The sequence below is a fragment of the Gossypium arboreum genome, chromosome 11 (genome assembly GCF_025698485.1).
Source record: "Gossypium arboreum isolate Shixiya-1 chromosome 11, ASM2569848v2, whole genome shotgun sequence".
NCBI classification, from domain to species: Eukaryota; Viridiplantae; Streptophyta; class Magnoliopsida; order Malvales; family Malvaceae; genus Gossypium; species Gossypium arboreum.
Genome location: NC_069080.1, coordinates 2,044,707 through 2,062,980, shown reverse-complemented (window position 1 = coordinate 2,062,980; position 18,274 = coordinate 2,044,707). Strand labels below are relative to the sequence as shown.

At 30.6% G+C, this 18,274-nt stretch overlaps 3 protein-coding genes across 4 annotated transcripts; 1 reads left to right on the top strand and 2 right to left on the bottom strand.

Moving 5' to 3' along the window:
- The first annotated feature begins 3,247 nt into the window (after positions 1–3,247).
- LOC108483614 (arabinogalactan protein 41-like) lies at positions 3,248–3,916 on the top strand. Its single transcript, XM_017787108.2, has 2 exons — positions 3,248–3,551; positions 3,674–3,916. Exons 1-2 carry the CDS (start codon positions 3,446–3,448, stop codon positions 3,769–3,771), a joined length of 204 nt encoding a protein of 67 aa, XP_017642597.1. The 5' UTR covers positions 3,248–3,445; the 3' UTR covers positions 3,772–3,916.
- A 1,886-nt stretch (positions 3,917–5,802) lies between these two features.
- On the bottom strand, positions 5,803–8,476 carry LOC108457646 (ubiquitin-conjugating enzyme E2-17 kDa). Of its 2 annotated transcripts, none has more exons than XM_017756706.2 (5): positions 8,330–8,476; positions 8,114–8,193; positions 7,505–7,632; positions 6,380–6,484; positions 5,803–6,123 (listed from the first exon to the last, which is right to left on the bottom strand). In XM_017756706.2, the coding sequence occupies exons 2-5, from the start codon at positions 8,181–8,183 to the stop codon at positions 5,980–5,982; spliced, it is 447 nt and encodes a 148-aa protein (XP_017612195.1). In that variant the 5' UTR covers positions 8,184–8,193; positions 8,330–8,476; the 3' UTR covers positions 5,803–5,979. The 2 variants fall into 2 exon arrangements, with proteins under 2 accessions (XP_017612195.1, XP_052877610.1); XM_053021650.1 differs by having other exon boundaries at positions 8,114–8,214; positions 8,330–8,435.
- Positions 8,477–10,071: 1,595 nt separating this feature from the next.
- LOC108473328 (BTB/POZ domain-containing protein POB1-like) lies at positions 10,072–13,333 on the bottom strand. Its single transcript, XM_017774838.2, has 7 exons — positions 13,209–13,333; positions 12,839–13,112; positions 12,607–12,750; positions 12,142–12,263; positions 11,995–12,058; positions 11,470–11,749; positions 10,072–11,090 (listed from the first exon to the last, which is right to left on the bottom strand). The coding sequence occupies exons 2-7, from the start codon at positions 13,101–13,103 to the stop codon at positions 10,277–10,279; spliced, it is 1,689 nt and encodes a 562-aa protein (XP_017630327.1). The 5' UTR covers positions 13,104–13,112; positions 13,209–13,333; the 3' UTR covers positions 10,072–10,276.
- Positions 13,334–18,274: the final 4,941 nt, after the last annotated feature.

Genomic DNA, 18,274 nt, shown 5'->3' with positions numbered 1-18,274 from the left:
GTAATTTTTGTACATAGTATTTATAAGGCATAAAATTAAATCTATAATAATACATAATACTATAATGTAAATATTAATAAAATATTAAGATACATGTATATAAAAGTTTAACAAATGAAATTATATATAATTATTAAATAGGCTAAATAACACTCGATTTTAGAGTGACTCGGATGTAGATCACCCTATTAAATATTAAATTAAAATAACATAAATATATTTAAAATTTTTAAAAGAACAACATGGGCAACTTAAAACAAATTTGGACTAATTATTTACAAATAGAATTGTTCATTGGTTGGGTCCGTTCTTAACAAAATTTTAGGCCTAAGCTCGACCCGAAAATGGGCCTAAATTGTTGTCCAAGCCCAACTCAGATAAAAATACTAAAATTTGAACCTGGTCTGGCCCGCCTGTAATACATTTTTAAAATTTTTAATCTTTATATAAAAATCTAAAAAAATAATACACCAAATATGCTAAAAATATTAAAATAAATATTTCTCAACAAATTAAAAATAAATTAAAAAAAGTCTCTATACTTAAATAACACTAAGATAAGTGCAATCTAATAAGCAATGCCTCTAAAATAGTAGTAAAATTAACAATAAAATAAGTGTTATACAATATTTAAACATTAACAACAAAATAGTAGCAACATCATAATAAAATTGTAGCAAAACAATGGTAAAAAGTGGAAAAATAACAAGGGTTTTTTATTGCAAATTTGAGTTGGAGCAGGCTAGGCCTAAGCTAAAAACACTTTACTGGAGGCCCAACCCATTTTTCAAACAAATTTTATTTTTTGCCTAAACTCATTTTCCTAACCTATATTTTTGTCTAAACCCTCCCATAATTGGACAAGCATTCGAGCTGGGTCGGGTGACCTGACCCTGGACAACTCTATTTACAAATATGTGTGGATTTGGGTAAAATTTTAACATTATATTTTAGATCGCAACGAGTTTAGGTAAGTATAAAGTGTGTTAATGTGGCGCTAATAAAATTTTTGTTATCCAAATTTTAACCAAAGCATAAAAAATTTAAATATTATATTTATCATTAATATTTCACATTAAATGAGTATTTGGTATATTTTTACATTCTACAAATAATTCTAGAATTTGGACATGTATTTTTTGTAAATGTCTTTTAATATTTTACTATAATTTTAGTTGTGAGTTGAAAATTTACACTAACACTTTAAGTAAAATCACACACGTCGAGATTTCTTAATATATGTATATAGTATAAAGCAAAATAATTAAATTAGAGACAAAAATATTTTATGTTACAAAAAAAATATATAAGGTTTTATTGAAATATTAGAACGTTTTTGCATAAGATTAGAAAATTAATACTATAGTCAATATAAATATATTTATTATTAACTGAAAACATAATAATTATATTAAAGCTAATAGAATTAATACGATTTAAACTAAAAATATTATCAAATTTATCATAAAAATTTTCTATTAAAAAAAGAGTCAAATTAAAAACTTTTGATGGCAAACATTTTTTTAAAATATTGATTATAAGGATTAAAATATTATTTTCTTTTCTTTTACAACTTTTTAGGGCCGAAAATACAACTTGACAAAAATTAAGGGTCGGGCCCGGTTAATCCTCTCTAGATTCTTTATTGTAATATACAACTTGTTCTGCTAAGGGCCTGTTTTGTCTTAAAAAAAAATGGAAAAATATTTTTATCTTAATATATTTTTAAGGAGATTCAAATGGATTCATTAATGAGTTAAGTCAATATATTCATTCAATTAACTATTCACAAAATATAAATATTTAATTATTTTTAAATAATATTTATATATTCTTATAATTAATTAATATGTTTTTTTATTATGACAGAACAAACTAATAAGAAGTATTATGTTTTGTAAGACTTTTTTCTGAATTTTTTCTCCATTTGTATTTTATTTACTTTGTAAATATATATTCGTTAATTATATTTCAATTATTTGTTGATTTTTGTATTTTGTATTATTTTATAATTGTACTAAGTTTATACTTAGAAATAATTGTACAGGTTCTAAAACACAACATTATATTCTAAATTAATTTAGAATTTAAAGGAAAAAATAAAAAGAAAATATAAAAATATTCCAATTTCCAATTTCAAGCAATATAGTATTGTTTTTAATTTCATTTACTTAAGGTAATATAACCTTTCCAATTTATTTTTCCAGATTAATTTCATTTAGTTAATGGACTTGATAGGTCCCTATAATATAGGGACCTAATCAAATTAATCCGACTATTAAAAATTTAAATAATGTCAAATTAGAGTAGAGTTAATATTTTTAAAGTTTTTATAGTTCTATAAATGCTTAGAATTGAACTGTAATTGAAAAAATTCAGGACATATTTTATCCAGTAAATGTTAACTTTCATTACAAAATGGACTTATTTAATTCTTTTTATCAATATAGAGACTAAATTGATACATTTAATAATAGAGGGACTAATTTGATCTAGTGCCTAAAATACAGGGACCTCCTAGGTACTTTAACCTATAATCATATATTATTCTTCCCATATGCAAGCAGATAGGTCCAACTAATGTGACAAACTGTCACCAGAGAAAAAGAAAAACAAAAATGGGAAGAGAAATTGGACTAGTTCTACTTCTTTTATTTATACCGTAATATTATGATTTGCACTCAAATTAATTTTATTTTGGGTTAATCTACTATTTAGTATCTGAATATAGCTTTAATGTTCAATTTAGTAACTAAGTATTTTTTCCTAATCATACTTGAGTTTAGCTTATATGTTCCTTTTGGTATTTTGGTACCTAAGTTTTTTTTTTTTTGTTCAAGTGAAGTACTTCAATTTAGTTTCAATATTTAATTTGATATTTGAGTTTTTTTTGTCCAAAATAAATATCTATATTTTTTATTAGAACGTTTGTGCCAAACATTTATTGGATCAGATGATGCTATTTGATCTAAGTATCAAATTGAATACTAAAGTAGAACTCAAGTACCAAATTAAGACAAAAAATCTAAGTATCAAATTGAGCGTTAAAACTGAACTCAAGTATCAAATGATATATTAATCCTTTTTTGATTTGGGTAAACAAATTTAAAATCACTAAACTATTAATAAATTTATGTTTTAATTGCTAAACTCTAAAAAAATTATAAAATGGTTTTATTTTAAATTAATAACTAAAACATGTAGTTTGCTCTTTTTATTTTTATATAATTAAAGTATTCATATTATAAAATCATTTTCTGCAACCCTTTCTCTCGGCATTCGTTATCAACATCGTCAAAAGAATCAAATTTCTTTATCTCTTTCTCTCTCTTTCTACTGCTCAGCCATTTCTCTTTGAGAGAGAGAGAAAAAAAAAAGCTTAACATTTGAGGCACACCGCAGAGAAAGAGAGAGAGAGAGAGCATTTGTTCACTTATAAGGAAGAATGGCAGTTCCCAAGGTTTGTTTCATGGCTGTTTTTGCAGCTCTTGTTTTTGCTATGGCTGTTGATGCCCAGTCTTCTGCTCCCGCCCCTGCTCCCACAAGCGACGGTTAGTTCTTTCTTTAAAAAAAAATTTCCTACTGACGTTTTAGATCTGGCTTCCGAGATCAAATGCCATTTTAGATTTTAAATGATTAAGAAAATTTTTATTATTTTTTTGGGGCGCGACAGGGAATTCAATCGATTTAGGGATTGCGTACGTGTTGATGCTGGTGGCTTTGGTGCTCACTTACCTCATTCACGCTGCTGATTTCTGTTTTAGCTTTTGATTTTGATTTTTTTAATTTTTGCATTTGAACAATTTATGTGAAACAATGGTTGGCTGGTCTCGATTTGAGTCCTAAAAGGGTTGTTTTTTGTGACTTTAGATATTAATTGTTGGGATTCGTTGATAATGTCAATTTTTTTTTTAAATCTTTGGTGTTAGTCTCTTTAATCTTCTATCATTTGCTAATTCTCTTTTTGCTGCTGTATCTTCCATTTTTCGTCTCTCAAATCCTAATGGATTTAGCTTATTCTGGAAAGCTGTGATGTTGCTAAAAAAAACAATAATCATCTGGATTAACTGTATTTCAAAATAAAATAAAATTTTGAAGAAAAGTTATAGAGCCCAATAATTAAGGGTGAGTTCAAGTTCGGCTCTGTTTGTTTATTTGTTTTACTAATTTTAGATTTTTGGATTTATTTTAATAGCTTTTCAACATAATGCAGTGAAGTTTTAATATTTTTATAAATATTTTTAAAATAAAATTTCAAGTTAATTAAAAATAATCAATAGCTATTATATAACATTTTTTGAAAAATATTTTTTATTTAGTGTTTTAAAATTAATTTCATTATTTTAAACATAAATATTTATTTATTTCCATAAAATAAAATTAATTATAAATTAAATAAAAATACAATTCAATTGAAGTAAACGGTGATTTTTTTATTTATATTCCATAATTCGTTTAAACATGTCGATATTTTCAATTATTCCAACTTTCGTGTTCAACCCTAACATTAAAGCATGATGGTTTTCTTTTTCTTTTTGAGGTGAAAATAATAAAATGTGTTACATATATTACAAAACAGATTCAGTTTAATCATAATAGCATGACTATATTATATAAATTGAGTTTAATTTTGATTAATATCATTATAGATGTATATTTAATAAAATAGATGTGTTGCAAAAGATTGAAGCATACGAATTGAATACACTTAAATATGTAATATTTTATACTTTAGCTCATTTAATGTAACTTTTTTAACTTAAATAGAAAAAGGAAGTATGTTTTAGTGTCATGGGTTAAAAATCGAAGTTCATGATAAATACATACAGAACATCTCATGGAGGTCAACTGATTAAAAAAACTCATTTGATCTACTCGAATTGACTCAATTTGTGGAACAAACTAGTCTATTTGAAACATTGGTAACCCGGTGAAATACTCCAATGAAATTCGAGTTATCATAGTGACTATTATAAGTCTTAATAAATAAGATAAGTTTTGATCTTAACCGTCAAATATAATTTAGACTACTTTTGAATTTCGAAAAGCTCAATTAAAAATAAAAGATTTCCACCTTATTTGTAATGATTTACTCAAATACTAAGAGCAACTAGTTCTTCAGACAGAAAAAGAAACAAATTGCAAAGAACAAATAAAGTGTTAATATTTAGTACACAAACAATGTCCTTACTCTATTCCACAAGCATCTTTAAAAATAGTATTACTATAAGTATTTTTCTTTTAAATAATAATTATTTTAATAGTTTACTATACACTTCATAGGAAACTTATCGACCCTTTTATTAGTCTAAAATTCCATTCATTTTTACTATTATAAACCGGTTCATATATCTCAACATAAGTTACATGTAAAGTGCCATGCGTCACAATCTAATTATTTCGTTAGCTATACTAGTTATTAACAATAAAAATGAATGAAAATTTTAATAAAAAATCAATTTACTCTTTAATCTATCTAGCAAGAACTAAATTGCCTATTTTTTAATATAAAGGACAAAACTCAATCGAAATCCTAGTACAAAAGTCTCTATGCTTGTACTTTTCAAACTCTATTTACTTCTTTGCACCATATCCAAAGGACATTTTTAATCAGAATCTCACAACGTGTGCTAGAATTGTGAAACTCAACAAGACAGTAACAAACAACACCTTACAGGTTGCTGTTAACTGTAACACGACGGAGTTGAAGTCGGAGTTTAGCAGCTGATCTGATCAGCTTTTTTTTTTTTTTCCAGAAGATTGAAAACAGGGGGGTTATTAGAAAAGTGGGGACTCTCAAAGTTTGAAACATAATTTCCATACAAACAATTAAGGCAACAAATGTGTTTTAAGGAGGGATTGGTCCAGTACATAGTTGCAGAGACAGATCACACATACTGTTTCATTGATTCATACATATTAAATTGAAGATCAAAGCCACATAGAATAAAGCCCTCCTATTATATGCATATTAGCACACTAACCCATAGCATACTTCTGGGTCCAGCTCCGAGCAGTTGTCTCGTACTTAGCCCTGTCGGTCTTGTACATGTGGGCAATCTCTGGCACCAAGGGATCATCGGGATTTGGGTCCGTCAAAAGTGAGCAGATTGAGAGCAATACCTAGAATCAAAATACAAATAAGAACACATTCCCACACTTCAAATACCAGTAAAACCGAAGCAACCAAAAGATGAATGATGCAAAGCAAACTACTTGGGCAGTAGATGAAATGCTAGGGTTGCTCTAACCTTCATTTTTAAAACAGTTAAATTTTTTAATGGTTTCATGAAGAATTGCTAATAGATGACATAACAGAGAAATGTATAATTATTCAAATTAAGAGATGTATAAGCTTCAAGACATGTTGAACAATAACCTTGGATATGGTGAGGGCAGGGCTCCACTGCTCCTTCAAAATATCGAGGCAAATGCTGCCATTGCTGTTAATATTAGGGTGAAAGACCTTTGTCCTGAATGCAACCTGAATTCAAGGGGAAAATATAATAATAAAAATAATAAGTACAAAACAAGAAAAAAAGATAACCAAACAAAACTAAATGAGAAACTTGCTAGTCATGAATCAGCTGCTAAACGAGTATGTTAGAAAGGCCATTAAGGCGGAAAAAAAGTATGAAATAACATCACCATATAATTACGAGAATTAGCATAAGTCTAGCTCAGGATTGACAAGCCATTATCAATAGCATACAAATATATTTCTCTAAAAAAATTTCATGTATTCTATCTTAAATTATATGAGCGACATCATTGTTGGATAAAATTATAAATATTCCTCTGGTGTCCATGCACAGTAGATTTGTTCAACCAAAAAGTTTATAGTAAATGTGAGGAGCCATAATGAAACATCTATCTGCATGTAACAGAGAAGGCTTACCTGAGACTGTTTACAAAAGTTAAAAATAACAATAGATCATGTAAACTTTGGCACTGAAAACCGCCTAATAATAGCCTTTCACATATAAACTAAACCATTAGACACCTAGCATGCATATGCATGCACCACTGTGCATGCATACATGCCAAAAGAAAAATAATTGTGTAACAGAATAAGCTAACAAAAGCTACAAAGAATTAGCTTTTACTCATGTCAATGCCAAGCAATGTTTGCACAAGCCATTTACCCTGTAAAGACACCATGGTCACAGAGTATTTACAGTAAGGAATTAACTAAATAACATGAAGGCTTTAAAACATTTATGCTCATACATATCCCTCCAAAGCTTGAAACGTAGAATGGGGGATGTAGGAGTATCGGTCAATTAAAAGAACAGTCACGTATACAAGACTTGCATGGAAAAAGAACTTGCAGTAGATAGAGGGCTATGCAATTTTGTCTCTAGACACATAAAATGGCATGTTTCTAAAACGTAAAAGAAAGTCAGTTACAGTTATATACACAGTCAGGAAAAGTAGACATACACAATATACAGTTAATCCAGGAATAACGTAAAATAGAAGGCTAAGGAATAAGATTAAGTGCCTTGGGTGGCTTAAATGGATAGTCCGGAGGGAAATGAATGGTGACTAGAAACACTCCACCGGCATATGGACTGTCAGGTGGACCCATAATAGTCGCTTGCCAATGAAACATGTCTTCAGCAACAGGGCCTTATTTCAATGATAAAATGAAGTAAAACATCAGCGAGATGCAAAAACCAAAACAGCAAGTAACATTTAACTGAAATAATGATACAAAAATAAGCTCTGATATGCAATATTTAAAAAAAAAAAAGTTTCTTCTCCAAAACATGATCATTTCCTCACAAATTAACCTATAATAACATGAAAATGAATAGAAATCAATAAGGCACCAAAAAGAAAACCATTAACAATTTAGAATGAAACAGAATCCAATGATGTGAATCTAAAACTTTAGTCAATGGAATCATCATGATCAACATCATATCCCTAATAAAAACTATAGATCCATCATATACATAAATAATTATCTCATTTCATGATTCAAAAAAAATTAAAAAAGAAGTGAAGTTTCATGAAAACAAAACTAAAAAAGGATGATAAGAATAAACAACAAGAAGTAAAGAAATTGAAGCTAGAAAAAAAAAGGAAAAGAAAGAAGAAATTGAACCTGCACTGCAAGAGGTAGGAGGATCTTTCTGTAGATCCTTGAGCTCCTTCAAGATCCGCTTTGAAGCCATCGCCTAAACCCTAAAACAAACAAAAAAGTATCTTAAAAGGAAAAAAGAAAAAAAATGAAATTCAAATCAAAGCTAGATCGCCTTCAACGAAGATTAACACGGACCAAAAAAAATCTAAAATAAAGAGAAACAAAATAGAAAATTACAGAGCTAATTGGAGAAATTTTGAGAGAAAAAGTAGCTGAGAGATCCTCCTGTCCTGGGCTAATTTTTATTTTGTTTAGTAGTCGCTGAAAATAGCTAAAAAAACAAAGTAAAGAGAAAAAATAAAAAATAATAAAAAGGTTTAAAAAGGAGAGGACGAGAGGTTGAATAATAATTTTTTGGGTAAAATCATCCGAGGTCACTAAACTATTAGTATGTTCACGTTTTAGTCACTTAACTTTAAAAAGTTACAAAATAGTCAGTAAACTATTCAAAAGTTTTATTTAAGTCACTAGGTTGTTAAGGTTTTTTTTTTAAGTCCGATGAGTGAGCTCCAAGTGACGATTCAATGATCAACACGATGGATCTGTATTTATCAACAAGTAGAACATACCTTAGATTCAAGTTAATTTAACATTCAATATCAAAGATCGAAGAAAAAAGTTATTTAGATTTTAGTTCGGAGATTCATGATGTTTAAAATTGTTTTATAAAAAAAAACTTAATCTATAAAAAAGAAGGGAAATGAGAGGTTTCGATTGATGTAGGCAATGTGAATAGGGAAAACCATACAAATGCTATTTTAACAATCCAATGACTTGAAATAAAACTTTTGAATAGTTTAATAATCATTTTGTAACTTTTTGAAGTTGAGTGATAAATATATGATCTTATTAATAGTTTTGTGACCGTGGGGCGTAATTTACCCTTTCTTCTAGAAATATTTAATAAAAAAATAGGAGAATTGGGTTGTCTTCTTGCGTTCTCATTGGCTATCTTCGCGGACCTCTTGTACGTTTTTTTTGTAATAAAATGTATTTTATTTTATTACTGCTACTGTAATAACTATTATCTCTGCTGAAATTATTTTAATTTATTCTCAATTCTTTTATATTACAAAAATAAATATTTCATTTTTAAATTAGTAATAGAAATATAAAAGTCTTTTATTTTTAAAATTACTCGTCAAAGCGATTGATTTTCTATGATATTTAATTTAATTCTTAAAAAAAGATTAATTAGATTCTTTTTATGAAAGAATCAAAGCGGACTATAATTAAGTTGAAGAGTTAAGTTACTTGAATGGTAAATGAGTGAGAGTGACGGCTGAAAGGATATTGGATAATATTTTACAGTTAAATAATTTTATTTGTAAAACACAATCAACAATCAGAGTGGCGCAGCGGAAGCGTGGTGGGCCCATAACCCACAGGTCCCAGGATCGAAACCTGGCTCTGATATTAGAGTAGCTCAGCTGGCCTGATAAATTTTGGCCCCTTTCACTTCTTATTGGTCAAATTTCCTTTTAAGCGCCCTTCACTTATTAAACCTTTCAGGTCCCTGATCGAAGATTACACACTTTTGCTTAACTCCGGACCGTTCTCATTAAAATTTCGAATTCTGACATCGTAAGTTTCTTATTAAATGGGATTGTCATTCTCATACATAAAACCTCATTTTCAATCAGTTTAAGTTACCACAAAACAAGCTATATCAGTTTAGTGGAAAACCATTAGACTGAGAGCTTTGATTAATACATACTAAACATGGTTTAGGGTGTCATTAATCAAGTCATTACCCTACAAATGAAACCAAAACCAAATGTACAAAGCATCCAATGAAAGTAAAAGATTATCTGAAATTTTAGTATCAATTGTGGAGCCCTATTCTAACTTTTGTTGATGTCGAACTGCCTGAAAAGGAACAAATTTGAAATTGAATGCACAAAAAAAGCACATTTCAATGGCGGGAAATTTTTTTTTTTTTAAACCTAGTCATCTTGATTTTTACAACACTGTTATTGTGTTTCCCTTTTTCCTTACATCATCACAATTTTCGAAATTATTCAAAATTCTATGATTCCAAATGTATTTACACATGGTGCGTATCAGTAACTGATATAGTAATCTAATGGACTGTATATAATACTATATAAACCTAGCTAAATCTCATTGTCTAACAGTTAGTTCAGCCCTGAGATGGAGGACACCATTTATGAAGAAATTACTATCATCGGCCATGAATGTCGTCCATGGTATACCGAACAGGTTACGATAGCCAATGGCCTTTCTGCCTGTGAATGTGTAGTTACCTTTGTACTTACTTACGTAATCCTCAGTTGGTTTTGACCTTGCTGCAAACTCATAGTCAACGGCAAAAGTGACGGCTCCCTTCTCTTGCATTCCCAAAAATAGCCCAAAGCAGTGGAATGAGCTTTGCTGGTCCATATGGCAATGTGCGGAGAAGAAAAACCCTTGTCCACCAAGATGGAATGCTTGTGAATAAACTTTACCACCTGGAAACAGATGCGCGCATTCCTCGCGCTTCAGGTCCAGGTACACAACGCACTGTTGTTTTGGCTTTTCAAACTCTAGAACCTTGACTGGGCGGTACTTGTAAGCCCGTTCAAGAAAGTGGCGAAAAGGGGCATTTGCCTCCTCCGATGCAAGAGCACGCTGTTTGTGTGGTGTCTCAGCCTTGAAAAAGAGGGCTTCGAGCACAATCTTGGGTGCAATTTCTGCATCAAAGTCATTGCAGGTTAAAACTTTTTTAAGCTTTCTGCAAGTCATATGCGGAAAACGGATTAGTCGGCCAAGGCGTGTAGCAAAAACTCCACGCCTTTCCTCCAGTTTTGGGTAATGAGTCCGAGCCCACTTCAGCAAAAAGTCATAAACAGCATCCTCTGAAGCTACCTGGAGATCATCACTGGAAAAAACTGCCTCTATACCAGCAAGAGGCAAGTTGAGTACCTCATCCTGGAACCTGAAAAAGAACACGGTACAAACTAGTTTATTAAAAGATCTACAAATTGGACCCCCCAAAAAATAGTTAATGAAATGTTGACAGCAACTTCACTAACTTTGCCACTTCAGACCACCAACATCCAAGCTACTTAATTTTACACTAATGTACCCATGTTATACAAGATTGCAACTATTGCCCTCATAGTTATCTAAAGAAGAATGACCATAATTTTGAAGGGAAAAACCTCGAAATAAAACCAAAAAATATCAACAAAAGGATGTCAAACATACTGAAATACATATAGTAACAATTAACAAAGAAAGCAACCTTGTTACAGATAGAAATTACTCAAAAATATAAATAAGTATTTAATATTGTAGATAATGACAGCACTCACTTGGTTACATCCTTGTATTTTGCAGCAAGAAATAGCTTTGCTGCATCTGCCAGTGGCTGAACAGCATCTGCCATTAAAACAGTAGAAGGAAGATCCAGATACAGTAAGGCAGATTCACGGGTCATAGGAAGGTTTCGTAACAATCGACTACAATATCTCATGCATGATGCAACCTCAAATTTGTCAGCTGCCATCAACACATCTAGCAAGGCAGTAGGAGTGGTAGTTGATAGGGTGTTGCTATACATAAAATTAAGGAGGTCCAGGAGAGCTGCTTCTTCTGCTCGGGAAGAAAAAGAAGAGAACAAACAGTACTAGGTCATATTTATGGTTTGCCTAGTCAATAAGTAATGACCTAATAAAGAATATAATGATCTTTTAGATCACAATTAAATGCATGAATCAACTCATAAATACATAGCTGATTCCCACATGAAAGCAGTCTTTGTTCAATGGGTTCATATCATAAGGGGCAAACAAAAACAGGAAACTGTAATGGGAATATTTAATATCCTTAACATTTACCAGAAGCATGTACCCAAAGGGTTACATATCGCTGCTCTGACTCTGTCATTCCATTTGAAAACAACTGCAACAAGAGGCACAAACAAGTATGTCAATCACGAATAAGCCAACCAATGATAAAGGCAGAAACCAACCACAATCCCTTACCTTATAAAAGAATGGACTTTTAGCTGCTAAAATTGGAGAACTTATATGAATGATATTAACTCTTAGAACTGTCAAATGATCCTTATTCAAAGATGAATAATTGTCATGAGCCGTATCATTCCCTACAAAAATACCAAACCTGTATCAAGAAGGTTCATTTGTTGCAATCAGATGGTAACTAATATTTTGCTCTCAAATACAAAAAAGCCTAAGGAAAAGTTCAAAATTAACGTTCTTGAATAACAGAATCCATGGTTTATTGCGACCCATTTGCTCATTTCCAGTCAAAATTCGACTTGGTGTGATACTTTCTTGTTTTTTTCTTTTAGCAATTTATGAATAAGGAGCCACAAACAACCAAACGCGCACACACACACAAAAAAAAATGAAGAAACCGCAATAGTTTCAGTTGTTACAATAAAAAGATCAAGTAAAAACAATGCCTTCATGAAATTTACTAGTTACCAATTTGATTGCAGTTCAATCCAACATCAGAAGGCGACCCTTCAATCATTGCCACAGCATCTTCATCTCGATTTTCATATGTTAACCCATCCACAGTGTCCGGCACGTTACAATTCAAGACTTGCTCCTGACGTTGCACGACATCTACAAGAACACCAGAAACCGTCAAAACCTAAAAGAAACACAAGTAAAATTATATAAAATAATGTCAATAACAGAAAGAAGAACGAACCAATTTCTTTCTTCAAATCTTCCCTTCGTCTCTTCCTATTACGTGCCCAATCAGCGATGGAAGAACAACAGTCACCGTCGGATTTCGTCTCCGGCGAATCCGGAATGATCTCAATCCTCAATACCCGATCGGAAAAGTTACTGTCGTTAAAAGCAAAACCGAAGTCCGGTTCAGTGGTATCTGAACCGAAAGCTCCGCCGGGTGAAAAGTCGGAGACCATAATCGTTGATAGATCGAAAAGATCAGGAAAGTTAAGCACTCTCATGCCGAAACCCTAAAATACAAACAGATTATAAGTAAGTATACGTATAAGCAAAGTTTGAAAAAATTAGGAGTTAGTTGGGAAAATGAATTAAAAATTTCAAAATACTATAGAACTTGAAACATTCGCTGGTTAGTTTCCGAATTTAGAGTTGCTTTGTTCGTATCTTATATATGTAAAAAAAAAAAAGACTAAAATTTAAATTTCAAAATAAAAGGTTTATTTATATGTTTACAAAGGTTATACCATCTAATAAGTTTGTATATATTTTTTAAATTTAAAATTTAGTCATTATATTTTTATTTTAGAAATTTAGTCCTTTATTTTTCGAGTTTCAAAATTCAGGTTTAACTATTAATTCTATTAATTTTTTGTTAAATTCAAGATCATTGTAATGTCATTCTTTTTATTACATTGCTAGGAAATAAGTATTTTTTATTTTAAAATGTTGTACCATTAAATTTAGAAATAAAAATTAAAAATGTTTTTGACCTTAACCCCGAGTTTAAGACGATAACATGTATATTTTTTTAAATTAAATATAGTTCAAGATTGTAAACTTTTTTTCAATGTGAGTGTTTAGAAGTCATCTAATGTGGTTGATAGGAATAGAGTCTGATGATAGATAAAAAAAAAAAAGTCAATTTACTTACGAACTAGCATGAATAGGATGAGGCAAACTAAAAAAAAAATCAAATTGAATCCATTGAACTTTTTTTTTTACTTTTTTAATTTTTTTTTACTTTAAATCTTTTAATCGAATAAAAAATTGATAGTCTAATCAATTTGAATACCAATAAGATTCCAAAAACATTAAAATTATCTAATAGCCATACTAACATAAAATAGGGCTAATGTTACAATTAGCTCGTGAATTTCACCTAATGTACTATGCGGTATCTAAATTATTTATTTATTTTTTTTAAAAAAGCCCAATTTGATGCCTATACTATCTTAGTATATATGAATATATTCATGCCATCAATAGAACCCCTCGTTGAATTGGTATTGTGAATTAATTGGGTACCAAATCGGTTAGGAAGTTATAGAAATGTCCATTCGTAATTAAAATAAGTTATATTACTCAATAGTATTTTGATATTTTTTATTTTAATAAAAAAATATGCAAATGGTGTAATGACCCAAAATTCACGGGCATCGGAAAAGTACATTAACAGGCCTCCGTCTTAGTAAATCGAGTTCGAAATAATTACTAGAAATATTTATGAGTTTAGCGATGTGTTTGATTAGGTTTAAATTAGGTGAATTTAGCTTAATTTAGAGTAATTAGTAAAAATGACTAAATTGAATAAGGAGTAAAAGTTTAATTATAAATTAGTAGGAAATAATAATGACCAAATAGGGAATTAAGCCTATTTGGGAAGATGAGGCGGCAAAGGAGTAAAAAAAATCTAAGATTTTTACTTAGTTATATAGTATAATTTTGACAAGTGGATGGTAAAAAAAATAATAAATAAATTATTATAATATATTATTAGCAACTAAAACAAATAAAAGAAAGAAAATAAAGTAAAGAACAAAGAAAAGAAACAGAATAGGCAAACGAAAAGCAGGGGAAGGAAAGAAAGAAAGAAGAAAGAAAAGAAAAAGGGAGAATTAGGGTTTGAAGGTTTGAAAGTTTAATAGGTAAGTTAATTTAGCCCTTTTTACTTAATTTTAATGTTTTAAAAGCTTTAGAACAAAGTTTTGATGAAATTAAATTAATATTTTGAAAGTTATTAGAATTCTAAATATTGTTCATGTTGAATAAAAAAAATGAAATAGGGTTTAATTGAATGAAATTCAAGTTAAAATAGATATAAGGATTGAATTGCAAAGTAAGCTATTAGTTTTGTGTTTTAGGGACTAAATTGAGGAAAAATTCGGAATTAAGAAAATATGTTGAAAATTTAATAGTTAAATTTGAGTTTAAATGAAATTTGAATAGACATAAGGTGTGAATTGGTGTTATAAATTTGGTTATTAACATTTTACATCAAAACAGTTTTGGGAAGTAGCAATGGTCTGACTTTGAAAATTCACTAAAAATTGTATAAATTGAACTAGAGGATGAACAAAATATGTAATTAAAGCTTATTGAGTGTAGTTTCGTATAGTATAAATATTGTAAGCAATGAATTGATGAATCAAGAGATATTTGAAATTTTGTAAGACTGGTTTGGGGTGATTTCGAGATGCCCTGTTTTAACTTTGGAAAATCATTATAAATTTTAAAAAAATTATTATGGAGTGTAATTTATATTTCTGAACTCCTTAATGAATCTAGTTTCAAAATAAGTAAACAAGAACCTTATTCGAGTTCTGTACAATGAGATAATTTATTTTTAGTAGAGAGAGGTCAGAACTGTCAAATGAAATAACAGGGGAGTATTTAATGAATAAACTGTACTAATTGGCTAGACCAAAATTATGAAAATCTTATGGTGAGAAGATACATGAGTCTAGTTTTAGGAAAATTAGTGGATCTTAATTTGGAGTTTCCTAGCTCAAGATATAAATAATTTAGTAACAATGACTCAAGTAGACAGCTTAATGGTGAAATTATATATATACATTAAAATGGTTAAATTTGCATGTTTAGGCTCATGGACTAAATTGAATTGTGTTATATTGATGATTATAAATTATTATTATTTTCGTAGTTAACAAAGAACCCAAGACATCGGCGCACAAAGGAAAGGAGAAAGCTATCGAGGATTAAAACGAGAAATTCACGGTTTGTATTACTATAATTCAAATTACTTTTTATTAAATGTTTTATATCAATTCTATATTTAATAAGTGAATTATAAGGTAAGTATTGATATTTGAGTTGAATGAGAATTGAATTGAATGGTGAATGTGTATGTATAATTGAATTGTAAATTGATTTGAATGTGAAAATTTTAATTGAAAAGTAATCTTGGAATGGAAATGAAAGTGAATTGAGAATTGAAATACCTATTAACTAGTCGGGCTAAGTCGGATATAATTGGCATGCCATAGGATATGGAAGTGTACAGGATTTGCCGGCTTTATCGATTAGGCACTTTATGTGTCGTATCGTGCACCTCGTGTGTCGTTTTAGGCACTTTATGTGTCGATAACGATCGTACTATGTACTGCTTTTAGGCACAATGTGCCGTCTTGGTGTGTTTGGGTTGGAATTTGTGTATCCGTTAAAGTCCGAAATGTTAATAGGGTGAATAATTGAAATGAGAAGTTCAAATGAATTTGATCGACTGTACTAATGAATATGAAAGAAATTAAAATTGTGGACTGAAAATTTAGATTGGAAATGAAATGCATGGATTTAAAATGATTGTGGTGATTAAAACACGGTAAATGTGATTTGTAACTAAAATTGAATAATAGCTAAAGATTGTTTATTTATTGTTATTTAATGATAACTTAAAAAAAAAAAATTGTTATTTGATGTGAGTTCTTATTTTATTTTTTAATTGCTATTGCAATTTGAATTATGGTAATACCACTGAGTATGAAATACTCAACATCTGATTGTTTCCGTCTGCAGTTAATAGAAGTCTAGTGTCTTGGTCCAAGATCCGAGTGATCCCGACTTCATGAAAAAGATTTTGGGTGATGTTTTCTTTCTTAATTGAAAGTGGCATGTACTAGGTGTTGTATGTAGCACCCCAAACCCGGCCCAGAAGTTATGGCCGGATCCGACATGCCACATCAAAAACGTTAAATTTTTTTTTTCCATTCTAAGTCCAGAAAATCGTACTTGATGTTCAAAGATTAATTCATTAAGGGTTAAAGTGAATGGAAGTCATGCACCGGTAGGAAACCGGTAAAAGAGGTGGTGAGTCCATCTGACCGCTAAGTACCAAGCTCCTTCGGATCCAATCCTGAGACATGTATACCGCCATTGCCACACTTTAACGTCATGGATATTTCTAGAAACCGATTTGATTAAGTCATTTTAGGAAAAGTGATTAATTTTGGAAAATACTTTTATTGCGGAAGCTTTGCTTGTTGTCGTGTTATTTTGAAATCAACTGTTGTTTTTGAAAACGCGCCTAAAGCTATCCAATTTCAACAGTTAACATAAATATTATCTATCTTAATAAAACATATAAAAACCATCAAAAATAAATAAGCGGCCTTATTACATTTAAAAGCCCAAAACCTCAAACGTAATTAAAAGGATGTCCAGTTCACCAAAAGAAAATCAAACTTTCGAGCGGTGGCCACTCAATTCCCTCACGACTTCAAGCCCACTATGGTTGGGGATTTCTGCGTAGATGAAAATAAAAGGGTGAGTTTGGGGAAACTCAGTGTGTAAGGAAAACCCATTCAAAGCCCAAGTCACTCAAGCCTATTGGGCCTAAGCCCATTCAGTAATAAAGATATTGGGCGAGCCCTTTTCAGATTACAATAAACGGGCCTTAGCCCTTATTCAGATAATGAGATGGCCCATAGGCCCATTTCAAAATACATGCAACATCAATAACATATGCAAGCCCATTTGGGTAATAGTGATCTTGGGCCAAAGCCCTTTTCAGATTATAATAAACGGGCCTTAGCCCTTATTCAGATAATGAAGATGGCCCATAGGCCAATTTCAAAATACATGCAACATCAATAACATATGCAAACCCATTTGGGGAGACTACTCAACCCACCAACCACTACACTCCACCCGTACCAGCCATACACTCCATGTGGGATAGCTCAACCCACCCACCCAACACTCCACGATTGCGAGATTGTCTTTGCTCGATTAACGATAAATTGAGGCAAAGCCTCAAAGACGTGGACAAGCCACTTTCAAGACTTCCTCCGTCAATATCCCATCCCATGCATCGATAATAACAACATGGCATGCAGTAAATAACAACAATCAAACATGCATTTAGGTCAATTTAACCCTAGGGGTATTTCGGTAATTTTGCACCTAGGGGTATAACAGTAATTTTCCATACATAGGGGTATTATAGTAATTTAGTTGCTTTTAGGGTTTTTCATGCATATTCCTACTTTTCACGTACTAACAGAATCACGTGCGAGGGTTCTTACCGATTGGGCCGTTGGCCATCATTCCAATTTTGGCCCATTAAGCCCAAAAATATCGATGGCACAGAAATCATGCACTTTGTAGTCCAAATTTTGCAGCTTACCAAAAACATTAATCGATTTACCTTACGAGC

Excerpts from the sequence above, each read along its gene's own strand:
- LOC108483614 (XM_017787108.2), top strand. The coding sequence starts at position 3,446 with ATGGCAGTTCCCAAGGTTTGTTTCATGGCTGTTTTTGCAGCTCTTGTT. Across the intron at positions 3,552-3,673 it reads CCCTGCTCCCACAAGCGACG|GGAATTCAATCGATTTAGGG; the intron begins GTTAGTTCTTTC and ends GGGGCGCGACAG.
- LOC108457646 (XM_017756706.2), bottom strand. The coding sequence starts at position 8,183 with ATGGCTTCAAAGCGGATCTTGAAGGAGCTCAAGGATCTACAGAAAGAT. Across the intron at positions 7,633-8,113 it reads TCCTACCTCTTGCAGTGCAG|GCCCTGTTGCTGAAGACATG; the intron begins GTTCAATTTCTT and ends CATTGAAATAAG. Across the intron at positions 6,124-6,379 it reads CTGCCCTCACCATATCCAAG|GTATTGCTCTCAATCTGCTC; the intron begins GTTATTGTTCAA and ends TTTTGATTCTAG.
- LOC108473328 (XM_017774838.2), bottom strand. The coding sequence starts at position 13,103 with ATGAGAGTGCTTAACTTTCCTGATCTTTTCGATCTATCAACGATTATG. Across the intron at positions 11,750-11,994 it reads CCTTTGGGTACATGCTTCTG|AAGAAGCAGCTCTCCTGGAC; the intron begins GTAAATGTTAAG and ends CTTCCCGAGCAG. Across the intron at positions 11,091-11,469 it reads AAATACAAGGATGTAACCAA|GTTCCAGGATGAGGTACTCA; the intron begins GTGAGTGCTGTC and ends GTTCTTTTTCAG.